The 18668-nt window shown below is 57.5% G+C and overlaps 1 protein-coding gene across 1 annotated transcript in view; it reads left to right on the top strand.

Moving 5' to 3' along the window:
- The first annotated feature begins 235 nt into the window (after positions 1 to 235).
- The window catches only part of Zfpm1 (zinc finger protein, FOG family member 1), a 59548-nt gene continuing 41115 nt past the window's right edge, over positions 236 to 18668 (top strand). The window contains exon 1 of the mRNA XM_041649398.1: positions 236 to 511. Within this exon, the coding sequence (XP_041505332.1) occupies positions 385 to 511 (127 nt within the window). The 5' untranslated portion in view covers positions 236 to 384. The remainder of the gene's footprint in view (positions 512 to 18668) is intronic.

The raw sequence follows: 18668 nt of genomic DNA, 5'->3' as shown, positions 1-18668 counted from the left end.
GGGCGGGGCCAGCGGGGGCGGGAAGGCGCTACGGCGGAGGATGGACCGGGGAGGGGCGAGAGGCGGGGCGGCCGCCAGCTACGCGAAGGCCCCGCCCGCCTGGCCAGCCTGCCGGGAGCGCCCTGGCGGCGGCCGCGGGATCGCCGCTTGCGGCTCGCTGCTTGCTGGTTCCATTGAGAAAAGCCGAGTGGCGGCGGCGGCGGCGGCGGCGGCGTCTGAGCCGGAGCAGAGAAGCCGCCACCAGCCCGCCGCCCGCCGGGCAGTCCGCGCGCCCGAGCGCAGGGCCGTGGCCTCGGGCCTCCGCGGCGACGCCGGTGGCCCACGCGCGGCGCGGCGGGCTGGGGGCGCGGGCCGAGGCAGCCGTGGAGCCCACGGGCCGGGGGCATGAGCCGCCCCGCCGCGCCCCTGCCGCCCGCCGCTGCCCGCCAGGGGCTAGAAGCAGCCACCGCGAGGGCGCGAGGCGCCGGAGACATGTCCAGGAGGAAACAGAGCAATCCCCGGCAGATCAAGCGTGAGTCAAACTTTGCCCGCGTTGCCCGCCGGACCCCCGCTCGCGCCTAGCCTCCCTGCGCCGTCCCTGTGCGGCCGCCCAGCTCCGCTGCGCCCGCGACCTTCACCCCGCGCCGCGCCCCCCGCGCGGAGTGCCAAGCGCGCGGTAATCTAATCTCTGCCGGCGGGCAGGGCCCCCGCATCTCGGCATGGGCACCCAGGGGGTCCGGGCCCCGAGAGGGTGGCGGGTCCCCAGAGCCGGAAGGAGAGTGGCTGGGGGCGCGGCTCCGGCAGAGCTCGGCCACCTCGAGGCCTGCACCTCCCCCGCAACTCAGAGATGGTGCGGCGATAGGGCGGCCCTGATCTGGGCTCAGATAAAGTTTAAAATATTCCATTCTGCAAGTCCCATCCTGATAAGATCGCTCTGTCGGGACGGGCTGAAATTGTGATCTTATCTGGCGCGCTTGACTCGCCCAGGCTTTGTATCTAGAGGCAGAAGGAGAAAGACCTGGGAGTAAGGGGTACCTAGAGCTGCGGGGCGAGCCGGCGCCCACCGCAGCGCTTTGGCTGCTGAACGGCGTGGCTGCGGGGGTGAGGCAGTGGAGGCTGTTGCAGCCCAGGCGCTAGGCATTGACTGACCAAACCCCCTTTATCCGCCCCAACTCTGGAGTTTTCCATCTGACATCGGCCTGCTTGGGAACATATGGAGGTCTGACCCACCAACTGCCCCTGACAACTCTACATGGGCAAATAGTATTCTGTGTGCCCATGTGCACCTCTCCTTCCACCCCCGCATCCGAGTGGATAGTCTAAACCAGCCAGGGACCTCAGGGACTCGAGCGTCGTTACTGCGTGCGTCCAAGTTTCTCACAGGTCCTCCCGTGGGCACTTTCCCGAATAGGACAGGCCCTGTACTCCTCCATCACCCGTGCCCCCACAATAGGAGCTTCTTGTGCTCTCTGGGTCAGGTTGCGGGGCCACTTGGCTGCATTAGGAACGAGTAAGCACACAGGAAGAGCTCCTCCCCACGCCACACCAATAATAACTTCGCGCTTCTCCCGGCAGGGCGCGGGGCTTCCTCCCTGGAGCTTCCCCCTGGCGGGAGAAACAAGTCATCTGGGCTGCCCACGAGGTGACAAGGGAGGGGGGCATCCGGCTTCCCAGTTCCAGACGCCTGGCTGCCTCCTCTGCCCACATGACGCTGCTGCCACCAGGACCCAATGTGCATTCTAGCCTGTGAGAGTGTCCCTACCACTGAGGTCTGGGAAAGGGGGACGAAGGAATCTGGGTTCTGGTAACCCGACTCCCCAAATTCGAGCCGGACCTGTTTTCTGAAAGTCTCCTTCTATCATGTCAACTCAAGTATTAAAGCCACCCACAGGTCCCGATCTGTGCTGGTTCTCTGGTTTCTTTTTCCCCTCCTCCCCTGTGCGCCTCTGCCGGGTTCTGTTCTTGCGTGTATGTGTGTGTGCGTGAGCGTGTGTGTGTTTCAGTCTGATGAGAAATGCAGATAGCTAGGGCAGGGAGATCTCAGGTTGGGAACGGATCGCCAGCGCTGATAAGGCCGCGGGGAGCCCAGCAGAGCCCAACCCACTTGGGTCAGCGAAACCCCGTACTCTGGGAACCAAGACCGGGACTGTGCAGGAAAGCCCCTCCGACCCCCCTCACAGTACCCCACGACTGGAGCAGAGGAGGAGAGCAGGCCTGGTGGGGGGGCGGGGCCCTGGGCCCGGAGCCCTCTGTGCAACTCGTGGCCTGGGCTCCTCCTCCCTTCGCAGATCTAAACGCGTTTAGATGCGAACGTTGATTGTCACCAAACGGCGGCGCCTGCCCGCCCGCTCTCTGCCCAAGGCCGTGCGTGAGGCCCTCGCAGCTGCGCGCCGGCTGCGCTGGCCTCACCTGTGGCGGGTCTCAGGGTGCGGAGGGGAAGCAGCCTGAGCTCTAGGGGCCGCCGCCCTCCACGCCCCCACCAAAGCTGGGTTGCAGCTGCCCGCGCCTCCGTGCGCCTTTTGTTCTGAGCAAAGATAGATGTGCCGCTCTGATAAGACTTGCTACCGATGGCAGCCGCGATAGCGCTTCCATTTATTAACTTCAAACGTGGGAGAGGGGGGAGGGCGATGCAGGAGCGCGGCCTTAGCCGGCCAGATGGCTGTCACGATAGACCAGGCCCCTGGAGGGGGCGAGGGGCAGGGTGTAGCTCGGGACCCCTGATGCCCCGGCCCGCCAGCTCTCCTCCTGCCCAGTCGATGTAAGCTCTGATAAGTGGGGGCCTAAGCGCGGGCCAGTCCGCCCAATGGTGATTGCCAAGAGTGATAAGAGGCCTTATCTACGGCCACCAGGCCCCGCCGAGTTCGGGGCAACAGCAGTGTGGGGGCGTCCGGCGGCAGCAGGGGGCCTGGGCAGCAAAAAGGGAAAAACGGGGGGCGTCCATCTGGGACACTTTCCCCATACACTCTTAATTGGCAAGAAGTTGATCTTCCCCCTGCGGCCAGTGGTACAGTCCATCAAAATGAAAGAAAACTGACTTCTTGCTGCCCGTGGGGAGGGGAGAGAGAGAGAGAGAGAGAGAGAGAAAGGACACTCCTCCCCTCATTCCAATTAGGTTGCACTCAGAGGCCAGGGGCGGTTTGTCACCTGCGAAGGGTGGTTTCCCCTGAATCATGCTGAGTTGCTTTTGGTTCCTGGCAAGTCTTAGGTGTGACTTGCGTGGAGTTTTATTTAAGAAAAACTCGAGGTAGTTTCCACAGACCTGACTGCTTTTGGGAAGTCCAGCAGGTAGACATCCGGAGAGATCTGTATAGATCTGCCTGAGCAGACAAGTGTTTATGGAGAACTCATTGCGTGCTGTGTGCAGTGGAAGGAGTGCTCTTTTGTGTTCCTGCTGTATGCAATTCTGTAGTATTGAGCACCTGCTGTATGCAAGCCCTGACTCAGCTCTATCCACGGTATGAGGAAAGGAGAGGAGAGAGGAGGCACAAGCAGGTGAGAAGTTTGGGGGCCACTTCTCAATACCTGGCCTCTAGACTGCCAAGGATAGGCCAGCCATGGTTGCACTTTGATGGATAGTAACCTGGCCTCAGTTTTCTGCTTTGGAAAACTGGGCTGTTTGGGGATGTCGGGAGCCGAAAGGCAAAGTGCCCGTAAGTGAGACTGAAGTCGGGAAGGCTTGCCTCAGTTTCCCTCTTTGAAAAATAGGGCTGAGATAAGCATTCAGGGTTACAGAGAGTCCCCAGGTCAGGCAGGAATTAGTGATCCCAGATGCTAAAAGACCTAGGTCCCTGGACAGAGGCTTAGAGGAGGCATCCTACCTGGTGCAGCCGCCCTCCATCTCCGAGGAGGTGTTTTCACACATTCTTACAGTTCAGTTAAGCAAATTATTGGTAGCCACAGGATGACTAATTTGCTCCAAGCTCAGAAGCCATCTGCCAACTCCCTCTATCACCTCACACCCACCTACAGGGCCAGTGGTACTGACAGCACGGGGCAGCCCCGTTCCCAGGAGAGGCAGGGTGAAGCTCCAGCGGGAGCTGGGTGGGTTTAGCTGTATTTTATGGACACGGAGCATTCTCCACTCCCCTTGAGCGTATAGGTGGTGCGTGCTGTCAGGTCCCTTAAGGGTACTGGTGGCCCATGACCCCTCCTGGAGATTCTCTTTCCTCCAGGTCTTTCCTTTGTGACTATGTCTGTCATCCAGAGCCCAACGAACACGAGCTGCCCCCTCTAGCCTCGACCCTGCTGTCCCAAGCCCTGGTCATTAGCACTGGCCTGGTACTTGATGGTCTCTAGAGTCCGAGAGCTCAAACGTGGAGCCTATGCAGAATGGTCCAAGGCGGGAGGCCCTTTGTGGGGAACCCTTTCCTGGCAGAGGAGACCACACGAGGTCTCGAGTTCTTGTTCGGCCTTCTGATCCCACCTGCCAGTGGCTTTCCTACCTTTCTGGAGCCTGAGAGCACAGCAGATGGACAACATGGGCCAAAGACAGCAGCATTAATGAACTTATGAAAGCCCCGTGCTTACATCGTTGTACCTCCAGGGAAATGAGTACTAGAAATTCACTTTGTTAACTTTGTTTCCCAGAAAGTAGTGAAGCCAGAATGAGAAGCGTCAAGTGGACACTGCCCCTTACTGTTGGGACCAGAACTCCATCAAGGTGTCTCACCATCCTCTGGCTTTTGCCTGTTCTCAGTCACATCTGTACAGTGGACCTATGGGCGGAGTGAAGGCCTCTGCGGTCTTTTGCAGCTGCCCTTGCCATCCTGGTGCTCCTCTCTGAGATGCTTCAACTCAAGGGCAGCCCCTGGGGAAACCTCACCTAGCCCTACTCTGGCCTGAGCCCCGGACCCAGTCCCTCTGGCCCAGGCCCCTCCCCGGAGGTCACAGGAACCCAGTATGGCACCGATTTAAGTGGGTCAGTTGGGGAGAAAGGAGGAGGAATGTGATGCCATTAATTGTGCCCCTTATCTCCTGTTTCTATGCCAACCAGACGGTCCCGGGGCTTGACGGCTCGTGAATAATACTGTAGGCCGGCCTATCTGCCATCGACAGGCCTCACGGAGGCAGCTGTTGCCTCCCGATTGGTATCACAAAACCCATGGACCCAGCCCGCATGGAAGCTGCCTAGCCATACTCGGGCCTTGGCTGGTTCCTGCCCACCAGCCCCTTAGGCTGCCTGGAGGTGCGTACGGTCCGTGTTCCCATTTCACAGATGGGGAAACTGAGACCACAGCCACACATTGCTTGCAGACCTCTCCTGGCTGAAGAAAGTGTGGCGCAGCAAGGGGCAGTAGCATCAATGGTCTTCAGGCATCACATCATGCATGCCCCCACCCACTCCCATCTGCCAGACCATGTGACCTTGGCAAGCCCCATCCCTGTGTGGCTCCCTATGCTCACCCCATATTATTAGTCAGGGAGCCAACCCGTAGTTAAGAACTCAACTGCCTATGTGAGTGTTACATGAGTGTGTGTGGCCCTTCAATGGGGTCGAGGCAGTGCACTGGGGGCTCGTTCTCCAGTGGAGACCTGGGGGCCCCAGTCAGGCATCTTTAGCATCTGTCCTTCTTTACAGAGCTGTTCCAGTGCACAGCCTCTCAGATTCCGGGGCATCTTTGCTGCCTCTCAGCTCCTTGGGCTTCTGAGGAGGAGCCTGACTCCCTCGGGTACCACTCCTTGGACCACCAAAGCCAGATAGTTGCTAGGATGTTCTGCCCCCCCCCCCGCCCCCCACATTGCCCATAGGACTGTGTGAAAGGCCTGTCAGGAGGAACCTTGCTTTCCCATCTGCAATGTGGGGGTGACAGTGCCTGTCTCCCAAAGCAGCTGCAGCCCCTCCCCTACGCCCCCCTTCCCTTTCCTCTTTCCCCTGTCTCTTTGTGATCAGGTCAGGTCTGTGGTTCCCCGCCTTTCTGAGATGGAACATCCCTGCTCCCAAGCTCTTTTCCATGCCATCTCAGTGTATTACACACAGGGGCCCTGCCCTTTGACCCACAGATGTGGAACAGATGTGGGATCCTGGTAACTCCCCTGTCACTGGCCAGCCTCTCCCTCCTTCATATTGGCACTGATTTGTCAAGGGAGCACCGAGACTGTGGAGCCTTAGTGTGCGCTGGTGATCCCTTGTCAGAGAGCCCAATACCAGAGCCTTTGTGATCTTCTGTAGTGGTCTGGATCTGGGCAGCCGAGTGGAACCCCTCGGCCCTCCCAGGTTAGTGCCCATCTGCAGAGGAGCTGGTAGTCTGGTGAAGGAGGGGAGTCTTGGGGTTGAGGGGACACCAGTAAGGAGAAGGTTGAGGAGTTGTCCATGGCACGTAAGCTGCCTGAACAGAGCCCTTTATGTCTCAGCTGCAGCACAGACCCTCAGTGGGCCACCTCTACCCCATGTGGGGCCATGTACACACGTGTGGCCTGCAGGAAGCTCTTACCTATGGGCTGCTCTCCCACTAATGACACATCTGAGCCCCCACAGAGATGGGGCTTGCTGAGATCATGTGGCCTAACAGGAAAACACCCCTGGCCAACTTTGCATGTGGATACCCAGGCCTAGGAGCTCAGACCCTGCCTGGCCAGGGCCCAGCGAACCACAGGGACTGCTGAGAGCCTAAGCAAACAGAAGCAGCCCATACTGGTGTCTGGCGATGGCTGCAATACTGGCTAGGGCTGTCCCATACCAACCCTGGGTGGTCTGTCTCTAAGAGTACAGGGACTGCCCTTCCCCATCCTTCCCATTCCAGTGTGCATTCATCCTTAGTGTATGGCCCTGACTTTGGGATACTCAGCTCCCAGCCCCAGCTTCTTCCCAGGGGCCTCATTCGGTGGCATCCCAGTGCTCAGCCAGCCTGGGTTCTGTCATCTGAGGAATGGAAACAGCAGGTGTTCCCCACTTAGGCAGGGGTGGTACACAGTAGGTACTTGAGGAACAGTGCTGTTCAGAGTGGACCAATTAGAGGGACCCTTGGTGGTATGACTCCCGTCGCTTGTGAACTCTGGTGTACAAGCAAGCCCTTGCCTAGCACCAGACAGCCACAGAAGGGTCCTCTGGAGAGAGGCTCAGCCTGACTTCTCAGGAGACCTATGTGTAAATGGCCCTTGCTGCCTCAGTTTCTCCTTGCAGAGTGGGACCCTAATAAGAGCACCTCCTTGTTGTGGTCATAGTGGGGGCTTGGTGGTGCACACGGAAGTGCCAGGTGACTTGTTACCAGGTGGACGCTGCTGGTCCTGCTGGCTTTGGTGTTGGCATATGCCAGAAGCCCGAGTGTTGTGTGTTACACACCACCCTGGTGGCCTCTTCCCACCACTGTTATGGATGAGAACATCAAGGCCTTGCTCAAGGCCAACCAACACAGAAGCTGGGTCTGTGGCCAGGGTGGAGATTCTCTGAGCGGAGATCTGTAACCCACAGGGTCAACCCCACCATCCTGCATGTCTCTGAGGCCTCTACAAGCTGACTTTTCCCTCCTCCCTCCTCAGCAGCCCTCTGGGCTTACGCAGAATTGGATAGGCACATCAGCAGTACCTCCCACACAGCTCAAGTGCCCCCATCCTTCACCTGCTCTGGTTGGCCGTGAGCACTAAGCCTCAGCTTCTCCGTTTGTGACTTGAGTGGTGTTTGCAGCGCTCTGCAGCCTCTCTAGGCGTAGGCTGGTTTCCATGCCTCGAATGAACAGGGCTGCAGTAGACACAGCCGGTGTCACCCATCACACCGAGTGTTCCCATGTGCTCAGCACTTCCTCCACATCTCTCTGCATCCCTTCCTGAGGTTGGGGTTCTCCCTCTCACCCAGAAAAAATAGAGGGTTGGAGTGCTCTTTTGGTCCGTAAGAAATGGAGGACCAGAGAAGCTGCCTCCAGGTCTCACAGCCAGGCATGATGTTCTCACTGTGGAAAGAGCCTGCCTGGGATGGTCTGCACAGCCCTGTCTGCTCCTACCGTACAGGTCGATGCACTACAGGGTCTTTGGGGCTCTCATGTGAGTCCTAACCCTGTGAGCCTCAGTTTCCCTACTGCACATAGCACTATGATGCCTACCCGGGGTGGGGGGAGGGGGAGAACGATTACAAAGAGCTGACAGAGGAGACATGGCCAGGAAGAGCCAGTGAAGGGGAAAGGGGGCCATTGTTCCCTCCCCCTGCTGCTGATGGCCCGTCCCCAAGTATATCTGTAATTCTGTCTCCGCTGAGACATCTTGTTGCCAGTTCCTCCTGACATCTGACTTCAAGCCCTATAGCTTTCCCTTATACTTTCCATCTGTCCTTAGGCTTATACTTCCCTTAGTTACCTGTTCTCTCACCCCAGGAGGAAAGAAGGCCAGGGCTAGGGGTCTCGGCTCCTTCCTGTAGAGCTCCCTTTTCTGTTTAGGGAACCGGCCCCCAGTGAGAGTCAGGGCCCACAGCTGCCCCTCTAGGACCCCTCCGGTTTCTGCACAGAGATTTGTGGTAGATGGAAAACAGGTTCAAAACCCTGGGTGCCTCTGGTGAGGATGACCCACTGGTCTCCCCACACTCAGCTCAGCTGCCAGGTATCACTGTGAGCGCAGACTGAGTGTATTTCAGCCCAGCCTGGTCCCACCAGCCTGAACAAACCTGGGTTCAAAGCCCAAATGGGGAAACCAAGGCTTAGAAAGTTGGAGGATCAGATCCTTAGGGGAGCCACCTTCTGGATGCTTGGGTTGGGAGAGAGCTATGACCACTGATTCTTGGGTGGAGGTGGGGCAGCCGCACCCATTTTCAAGCCTAGAGTCTGAGACTCTCTAGTGGGTCCCAACCATAGCCAGCTCTGGTCCCAACATTCTTCTCCACTGTGTAACTTTGGGCCAAGGTTTTAGCAAAGATCAGAGCTGCACAGCCTCATTGGGCTTTGCTCCCATGCTGCCTCCTCCCAGTTCCTGGGCCACCAGGGCACCTCCTGTCTCGGTCTTCCCTAATGAGCCCCACACCCAGCTCGATCAGGTACAGTTGCCCAGGGACAGAGGCATCCGAACACGCGCTAGGCCTCCTGGACTGTCCATGGAAACCAGGCCTTCACCCAGTTGGCCGGCCAGCCCTCTCCTGGAGCAGCCGCAACCTGGTCCTCCCTGCACTGTCTCTGGTCCCAGCCTCCTCCAGTGCAGGTTTCAGCTCCCGTGATAACTCGGAAAGTTGAACTGGCCCCATTACTGCACTGAGATGGTTGGCAAGATAGGGCTCGATAATGGAGGAGATACCCACGTCTCGGTGGCCAGCGGCCTGGGCTCCTGCCCATTAACATTCCCCACCAGCGATCCGCGCTATCTCCTCTCCTTCCACTCCTCCCGCAGATAAGAATGGAAATTCTGACTTCATAGCTCACTGATTAAAGTGTCTGGATTTCTTGATAATACACAGATAAATTATGTTTTTGAAAAGGAAGGTAGGGAGGAGGGTGGAGAGAAAGGGGCCCTAGAGGGGCGCCCTTGGCCGGCTCTGAGGAGATGGCTCTCCCAGCCTCTAGACCAGGCTGGTAGCCACCAAATGTCCAGCCACTGAAACTGCAGCCAGTTAGGTCCAGCAGGCCCCACTCAGAGAAGACGCTGGCACACAGACTCCCAAGCCATAGGGTCCAGCCTCTAGGGCTGATGGCAGCCTCTGGCACACACGCACAGCCTTGGGAAGATCTCCATACCAAAAAGGCCTTGTTTGCCCAGCAGACATGGTGCCTCTGCAACACTCCCAGGCAGCTTTGCCTGTGTGCCCTGCTGCCCTGCAGTGCCTGGTCAGACCATAGGTAGTTCAGTAGGGGGTCGAGGTGCCCATGCAAAGCCACGCCTACCGGCCGCGAGGGCTTCACAGCATTCCGAAACCCGATTGGCTCCAGGCCCCTCCTCAGCCATTGTGCTTCCCAGCTCAGCCCAGCTGCCACTCGTGACAGGCGGCACCCAGATGGGGCTCGGGTGCCATTGCAAGCTTGTCTGGATAAAGCTGCCTCCTTCAGCTGATCCGAGATCCTTGCTGATGGTGTGATGCGCCAAGATTAGGGCTGCGCCAGGCTAATCCTCCCGCTGAGGGACAGGTAAGGCAGCCATGGGGGAGTGAGGCACCTGCTGTGTGAAAAGAGAAGCCAAGGCCTGTCAGCCCCAGTACCTCTCGGGGGGGGGGGGGGGGTGATGGCCAGGCCAAGCTGGCCCCATGAAGCCATGTGGAAACCCCGCTGGGCCCAGTGGGGTGGGGGCATGTGGAAACCCCGCTGGGCCCAGTGGGGTAGGGGCACTCAGCTTTGCCCCTGTCCTGTGTTTATAAAATCCCTCCTGAGAACTCAAACACTGGAATCCCAGAGATGGGAAGGCCTGAGGAGGGCAGGACCTTTCCTGTGTGGTCCTGGGTCTTCCCAGGTATAATGATCTCAGTGATGGCCACACTGAGGAGAGCTATCTTGATTGAGTTGCTGTATACACCCTGCGACACTGAGTCCTCCTATCATCCCACATTTCTCTTCTAATGACTCAAGGCTCAGGTTGAGTAAATCGCCTAAGGTCACACAGGAGGCACTCTGACCTAGTCTGAGCCTCCATCTACCTAGAAGTTCTGGGGTATTTGCAGTTATACCCCCCCCACACCTCTATAAAGGGGCCTGGTCTCTCCATTTCAAAGAGAAGGAGTGGCCACAAGAGAGGGCAGATGCTCAGCACTACCCAGCCCTGGATTGATGAAACTTGGTCTGGCTGGCCTTGAATTCAGAGACCCTCCTGTCTGCCTGGCTAAACTGGTGTGTCTATACTTCTTATTGCTTGTCGTCATTTCACTCGCCCCATAGGCTCCTTTGGTGAGGAAGTTGGTTGGAGGGGCTGGAGGGGCAGCTCGGTCAGTAGAGTGTAGCGACTGGAGTTCAGATCCCCACCCCCCCATACGTGAGCCAGGCATGGCAGCATGCACCTGTAGCTTCCCTGCTGAGGAGGCTGAGGTCTGCTGCCCCTGGGAGCCACCACTGCCCTCTAGGACAAACGGCTCCCACAGGGCTGCGTGCTGAGGTGTCAGGCTCAGGGTTCCACCTGGATGATTCTAGAATGTTTGTCTTTGTCAACCCAGGTCATTATCTCACCAGCACCAATCACCGGAATTTCATACCTGGAGTGTTGCAGGAGTCACACACTGAACCAGCCAACCCAGGGACACGAGAGGGGTTAGAGTCCAACCTGCCCACGGCCCTCCAGGCATCTCCCTGTTCTAGGCCTCAGTTTCTGTATCTGTAAACAGGGCTGTGGATGCTAAGATTGCATCCTGCAGACCCTGGATGTGTTCCCCAGAACCTTTAGCCATGTTTGCCGGCCACCCCATGGGCCCCATGCCCCCAGCTGTGCCCACCAGATCTTAGCCAGGTTGTTAGCCTCCAGGCCAGAGAGGCATAGCTGGACTCTCAGCTCCATCTGCCCTGGTTGTGTATCCTTGGCCCAGGTACTTCACTTCCCTGGGCCTGACTACCTTACCCATCAGACAAGGGAGTGAGTGTCCTTGCAGGTCCTTGTGAGGAGCTGATGAGACAGAACTTGGGAGCCCTAGAATCCTAGCAGACAGGTGCCTCAGAACCCCCACCCTCTCAGGTGCTCCTCGTGGCCTGTGTCTCCCTTTCCGGCTGGTGCCTGAGAGAGGGAGGCCTCCTCCCTAAGCTCCACCGGTGTGGGAGGGGATGGGGTGGGTGTGTTCCGCCCTCCCAGGCCCCCAACAAAAAGAAGAAAGAAAGGGAACCTTGATAAAAAGAGTGATAGGCGCCATGCGTGGGGGAGCCGCTATCGCCCCATCTATCTGCCTGCTCACTCGCGGTTCTTTCCCCTTATCTCACCCCTCCAAATGCCAGGAACAAAAGCACTGCAGACTTACACATACTGCCAAGCCCATGGCCCAACTTGGGGCTGCCAGGAGAGATAGCCCCTCAATCTAAAGGAAAACTTGGGCTCCTCACCCTCATCATTTTGCAAAGGGAGGACTCACATGGCCCATTCTGAGACATTGCAGGCGGGAAGGAGTTGTCAAGGAGTGGGCATCTAGCGGTGGGGGAGGTCCCCATAGTACCCCTTGCGTATTGGCTATGTGACTTTGGCTCAGTGTCTTCGTCTAAGGCACCCAGGATGGATTTGAGTTGTCTGGAATAGTTACAATGGGGCCTTTCCCTTACACTTCCTTTCTGCCAGAATCTTCATCAGTTCTCCCAGAATCTAACACTTCCCGGAACACCCCTTACACTCAGTCCTACCTCTGCCTCCCACCCCTTCACCCCCACAAACCCCAAAGTCCTATGGACATCTTAACTTCCTGGGCTCCCACAATCAACACCACTGGGTCCCGCCCCCAGAGCGGAGAATAGGCCCCTCCCACTACTGTCCAGCCCCGGCTAGCAGCCAATGAAAACAGAGTGCAAATGAGCAGACTTGAGGCTCAGGCATTGGCTGAAGTTCCATGGAGGGGGTAGGACCTTTCCTTAAAATGAGAGTGTGCACCTGTCCAGCCTAGACCAACAGGGTGGGAAGGCCTCCCAGGCTTCCCAGCTTTCTTCAGAATCCGTGTTTGCCTTGGACAGGCCGGCCTTTGAGTAACCTCTGCTAACCTCAGAACCTAAGCCACACCCTCGGGCACCAGGACCTGGTCATTCCACAAACAGTGCAGCCAGCTCTGGTGCCAAATGAGAATGGGAAGGTGAGAAGTGGGGCCAGGACAGACGGCAAAGGCCGGCCGCTCCCCCAGCTCCCTCCAGACCCTGCTCATGCCATTGTCCTCCTCCCTGTCTGCTCCCCTGTGACTCATTTGCTGTCCAGGCCTCTCTGGCCTTAGGCTCTGGTGAGGACAGGGATCCCTGTTTGTCACACTCTGGCTTCCTAATCTGTAAAACGGGAGGAAACCTAGTCCCTCAGCCAGCCAGGATGGTTTCTGGACCCCTCCCCTGCCCCAGGCCTCGGTTTCCCCACCCACATCGTGAAGCCATTTGGGATGCAGCAGGGGCTAGAGTTGCTCATCCCATACCTGTTTGTTTCGAAGCCCGAAATGGACACCTGACCTTGCCTCCACCCTCTCCACTCTTCGATATACTGTGCTGCAGAACTGGACCCACGGTCACAGCAAGGGGGCACACCGATTCCCGCAGCACCCTCAAGCCACAGGTGTGGTGGGTTTGTGCAATCTAGTGGCGGGATAAGGTACAACAGAAAGAGACTGGGATAAGACCTAAGGGAAAGAAAAGTCAGCAGTGACCTCATGACCTCGGTCTTGACCCCCACACTCTGGGTCTCTGTCATCTGTTTTTATAACATGGGTGTGAGGGTCGGAAGTACATTCCTACACTAAACCATCACCAGGCCTTCCGGGCCAAGCCTCAGCCTCTGCTAAAGGACCTCCTTCTCACGTGGGCAGCTCTGCCCGGCCCTAAAAGCACAGGGTGTCTATTACTAGATAAAGGCTACCTTTTTGGTTTCTAGATCAGCCTGTTCTGGCTGGGCAGAAAAGGAAAGGGACTAGGAGTCAAGTCCGCCAGAGACACGGGCATTACCACAGAGGAGTCCTGAGGGATCAACCATGTGCTTTGAGATGGAAACAGGGAAGGGACCGTGACTGGGGCACTGATGATGCGGGAGCCCCATGGGTGCTGAGAGCATTCTTGGATCAGAGATGGAGGGGGAGATGCTGAGCACGGTTGGGTTGAGTTGGGGGAGGGGTGTGGGCACTGATGGTGTTGGTGAGGGTGTGAAATCACACAGCACAGGGTCTTGGGTGTGAGCAGGGCACTGAGAGAATGGGGCACCCATAGTGGGTTTGGGTTGAGTGCTAAGAGCACTGTGCTCTGCCCAACAGCTGCCGCGGGCTCAAGGCAGGCTTGGCGAAGAGTGCCGGCACAGCCCAGCCCGCCGAGTGAACGGCTTGTCACACAGGAGCCATCCCCTCCTGCTGCCATCTGCCTCCGTCCCTCTGCCCTGTACCACGCAGCGATGGCTCCATTAGTGAAACCCGCTCACATCGCTCAGCTCTTATCGCCCATCTAGAGAAAGAATCACTCCGGGCCTCAGCGCCCATCTCCACCGTTCTGTTTCCTCCTCTCTTGCTCCAGGCTCTGAGCTGTGGCCTCGGCCGCCCCTGCCTGGCACGTGGCCCCCACAACCCCAGGCCCCATCCTGGCACAGGGCCCCCAGTGCACTTAGTGACCATCCTCAGGGTGCACAGCTCCAGCCCTGGTGGTGTCCTGGGCCCTCCCCCATGCAGCCCCTCCCCCAGAAGCATAGGCCTTGGGTTCCCGGAGTGAAACAATCTTGTGTAATCTATCAGTGGCTATCAGGCCCATCGAGGGGAGGGACGGGAGTGGCTGGGCCTAGAGATGGCGCCAACCTTTAGCGTTGATAAAGTTTCCGAGTTCAGCAGTGATGAATGTTGAGTAAGCGCAGGCCGCAGATAGGATGTGGACTTGGCAGGCCCGAGGCTCCGGCTGAAACCAATCTCTCTCTATCAGCCAGGCTGGGCTTTCTCAGGCCCCCAGCCCTCTTCCCTCCTCCTAGCCTCCCTTTCTCTCAGCCTTGCCCCACCCAGGCCCCTGCCCCCTGGGACAGGGTAGGACACCAACTTGCCGCTTAGAAATGGCCTGAGAGAGGGACCAGGCTCAGGTCAAGGGGAAGATCCTGAGGGAGCCCACAGGGGTAGCTGTTGAAACCCCGGGGAACCAGGGCCCTGCATCCTCAAGCTTGATGTCTGGCAGTGCTGCTCACAGATTAGACCTTAGCTCCTTCCCAGGCCTTTAGCCCTGGGTGCTCAGCTGGGACTTTCTGTGGTCCCTCCCTGCCCTAGGTCTTCCTGCACACACTGCCTGAGTGCCCTCTCTGGGGTGTTCTCAGCTGTCGCTTAAATGCCACCTCCTCTGAGAAGTCCCAGTAACCCCCCACATCCCCTGTAGACTGAGCCTACCCTCCAAGGTCCAGAGGCCTATGTCCCTGTCTCCATCCCAGACTGAATGCCCTCTCTCATCTGGGATGGACCTGCCTGGAACTTCTTGATCCCTCCCTCTCCATCCACTCTTCACCAAAGCTCTATAAGGTCAGATGTGGGACCCTGAATCTTGCAGCCTGGGCAGCTCTCCATTGTGTATGTCCTCGAATAGCAATGTGAGCAGCTGCACTAAGTCCAGGCGGTGGCCAGGATGGTTGCCTTCTGCTTCACTTTCCTCGTCTGCCCATGGAGTCTACATCCCTGCAGGGTGAGGCTAAGTAAGGCTCTGACAGACCCAAGTGAGCTGTTGAGGGCAGTGTGCATATGTCTACAGGAATCGGGGCTGAAGGAGCCAAAGCTTCTAAAGATTACAGATAACCAAGGAGGGGGCACGGACATCCCCACAAAACAGGGTGTCCTGACTCCAACCGTGCCAGGAACAGATGGCAGAGAACAGTCTCTGGTTCCAGGAACAAAGGGACCAGGGATGGAAAGAAGCAGAGATGGGAAGGAAGATGTGGGATCAGGGAGAGAAACAGGCCCAACAAGGGGAGAAACAAGACCTCAGTCCTGAGAGCCTCATGGACCTGTATCTGAATCCTACTCAGTAACTCTAGGCAAGGCCATCCCTGCTTCTCTTCACTGTGAACGAGGATTGGGGATGGCAAGGCTCTGAGAGCCTTACCAGGAGCTGCTCTGCTGGTAGAGAGACCCTGCTACTCTGTGCCTCAGTTTCCCACACTTAAAGCAGTATAAGAGCAAATTGGAGAGCTAATAAGAGTCACGTGGCACTAGAGTTAGCATGCTCAGAGCTCCAGCAGGCCGCCAGAAGCCCTGGCACCATCTCTGGTCACTTGAAGCACACGCCTGGGGTGCCTGGGTCCCACACAGACTAGCCAGAACAGTCTGGGGGGGCAGTGAAGCCCACCACATTCTGTCAAGTCAGAGCTGACTTCTGTGTGAAGTTTGGAAGCAGGAGTGGGAAAGATTTCCAGGAGGGGAGAGCACTAGGCCAGCCCTGCCCTGGGTGGGTTCACAGCTGTGTGAAGCCCTGGGTCCTCCGGGGACAGGCCAGGGAAGATGACTGACATCAGAGATTTTCAGTGATTCCTTTCAAAGTGTTTGGAACCAGCTTGACTCCAGTTCATCAGCGTGTGTTTCTTTCCACGAGGCAGGGTCACATAGTGCCCTGTATTTTATCTGGGCTGTGTCCCCCCCCCCCACCTGTCCTTTCAGTAAAGATCTGTGCCTTTAAAAGCCAAGCAGCAGGAAAAGCCTGTATTTCATTGTGTGTGAATCATATCTCAATAGGATCTTTTTAGTGTTTGAATGCTAAGGTCTGTCTGGACCCGTGTTTACTAGATTATGGGCCTTGACTCTCCATCAGACCCCCTACTTGGTGCCTCTGGAAGACCGCCCAGGGACTAAGGAAGGTATATATCACCTTCCAGGATGTCCTGAGCTCCGAGTCTATGCCAGTTGGGGTTAGTCCCTCCGGCTCCTCACAGCCCTGCACAGAAGCAGTCAGCAGGTCAGTCACCTGAGACCTTAACAGGGTAGAGAGAATCAGGCAAGTCTTAGGGCTCAGACCTCTCAGAAAGAGATATGAGCTCCCCATCCCAGGGTCTGTGGGAGTGCCCTCTGTGATACGCTGGGTAAGAAAGGCTACCTGTCCCACCCCATATCTATTTAACCGCATGCCACCCATGCAGTGAGCAGTGTCTGTGTCCAGGTTGTAGGTCCAAAAAGCAGTGTGCTCTGGCCACAGCCCCAGCTTGACTGTGATCACCAGGAACCCCAGGGAGCAGGCATCTGTCTCTTGCTGGAGCAGGTTGTACACTCAAGTGAACAAGCCATGCTATCTGGCCAACTCTTTTGTGACCAGCCTGGTTGTGGGCAGTGCCCCCTCTGGATTCTGTATGATGGTGTCCTCCACCATTGTACTGTCTCTTCAGCACCTCCCCAGGGGCATCCTGAGTCGAGGCTGAGGTCAAGGTTGAGACAAACACTGAGGTTCAAGTGGCCCTTCACCCTTCCCAGGCATGCTGAGCACCTGCAGGTCTCTGACCTTGTAGTGTGCAACCTGATAAACTGTGCTGCCAAGGAGACAGACCACCCCACTAGAGGACTCTGAAGGGGAGTCCTTGGAGAGACTGAGGAGGGCCGTAGGGAGCTCAGTAGACACACAAGGACAGGTCTGGGCACTAGTGAGGGATGTCCGGCCTGGAAAGCATGTAAGGTGGGCACATGCTGAGGGGCTTGGACCTTCCCACACTGGTAAGACAGCTTTGGGCCAGGTCCACCTAGTAAGACTGGAGGTGAAGGGGACTCTGCTGTGAGAACCTGGCCCCACTGCACCGTACATAATATGGCCTGAGGTGATCCTGAGGACTTGAGGTGATGGGGTCAGAATCAGCTCCGAGGTTCCTCAACTTGACCCTGCCAGTGTTTTTGGACAGGGCATCACCAAGCCATTAGAACTGAGTGTGAAGTCAAGTCTGTTTGAGGAGAAGGCTGCAGCTCTGGGTGCCATGTGCCTCAGTTTCCATCTCCCTGCATTGGCTGGATCAGAATCCCTGCTTAGGTGGGTCCTGGACCCCACTCCTGCTAACCAGGACCCACTGTCCTAGGTCACGGTGTCTGCTAGGCAAGAAGGCTTTAGACCTTAGACTGTCTGGCCATCGTCCTCCCCTGGTCTGAGTCCTGTGATGCTAAACTCCCTAGATTCAGCCCCTCGGGGAGGACAAGACTATCTTGCCGCCTGTCTGTCCCCGCCATGGCCCTAGCTGCCCGCTGCCCAGTGGTGGGAAAGTCTGTATCTGTTGCTATTTTCTCTCTGCTATCAGGGCCTTATCTGGCAGCTGGGTCCTGCTGGAGGCCAGGGTCTCCTTCCTGGCAGTGCCAAGCCATTCCAGTGAAGTAAGGAGGCTAGGGTTCTACCAGCCAAGGTGGGGGGCTTCCTGTTTCCTCTGATGGCCCTCCCCAGACCTGGAAGGAACAGCATAGTCACCATAGCCCAGGCCATGCTCCCAGCCACGATCCCATATGGCTGTGTGGACTCCATCCTCCTCAAGAGACTGCCCTCATTTTCCATGAGGGAATGGTCCTACGTTGCCTGGTGTGTGCTACCCCTCTACCTCACTACATTCTCCCTGGCTCCCAGGGCAGTGAGCCTCATCTCTTGCCAGTCCTTGCCACCTCCTCCAGGAATCCACCCCACAACAGCTCTCCCTCCTGCCATGCGTATTGGCACCTTTGGTCATTGCCTTGTCTCCAGCTCCTGGTCCTGAATCTGGCACACCAGATTCAGGGAAAGGTTTGATGAGTGAATTCAATGCGTATATAAGTAGATGAAGGAACTGGGATGAGGAATGAGGCTGCCTGTTCTCGGGGGTGGGTACCTGAGATCAGTCTCTGAGCTCTCTTGTCCACGGATGCCATGGGCAGGCAGCTGGTCCAGATCATCTTGGTTCCATTTATAGGAAGGGAGGAAAGAATCTCCAGGTGGGCTTAAAGAAAGGACCCTGTGCCAGGCCGGCTCCCGTGGGCCTTGGTCTGCTGGCTCCTGTTGGGTTTGGAAAGGTGGGTGCTGCAGGGGTCACACCCATGACCAGAATCCTATCTGGACCAAAGACAGCCCTCCTTGCTGCCTGGGGGACACAGACTGGGATTTTGTCCCTCTTCAGAACCTGCAGTGACCTCCACCCTTCTGTGCTGCTCTCCAGAGCTGGGAGAGGGCCTGGAAGGGAGTGGGCATCAGCCTGCCACACAGAGT

The sequence above is a fragment of the Microtus oregoni genome, unplaced genomic scaffold (genome assembly GCF_018167655.1).
Source record: "Microtus oregoni isolate MIOR12 unplaced genomic scaffold, Mior012 000004F_ref0000308, whole genome shotgun sequence".
Lineage (NCBI taxonomy): Eukaryota > Metazoa > Chordata > Mammalia > Rodentia > Cricetidae > Microtus > Microtus oregoni.
The sequence above is the reverse complement of the archived record's forward strand: the minus strand, read 5'-3'. Positions and strand labels throughout refer to the sequence as shown.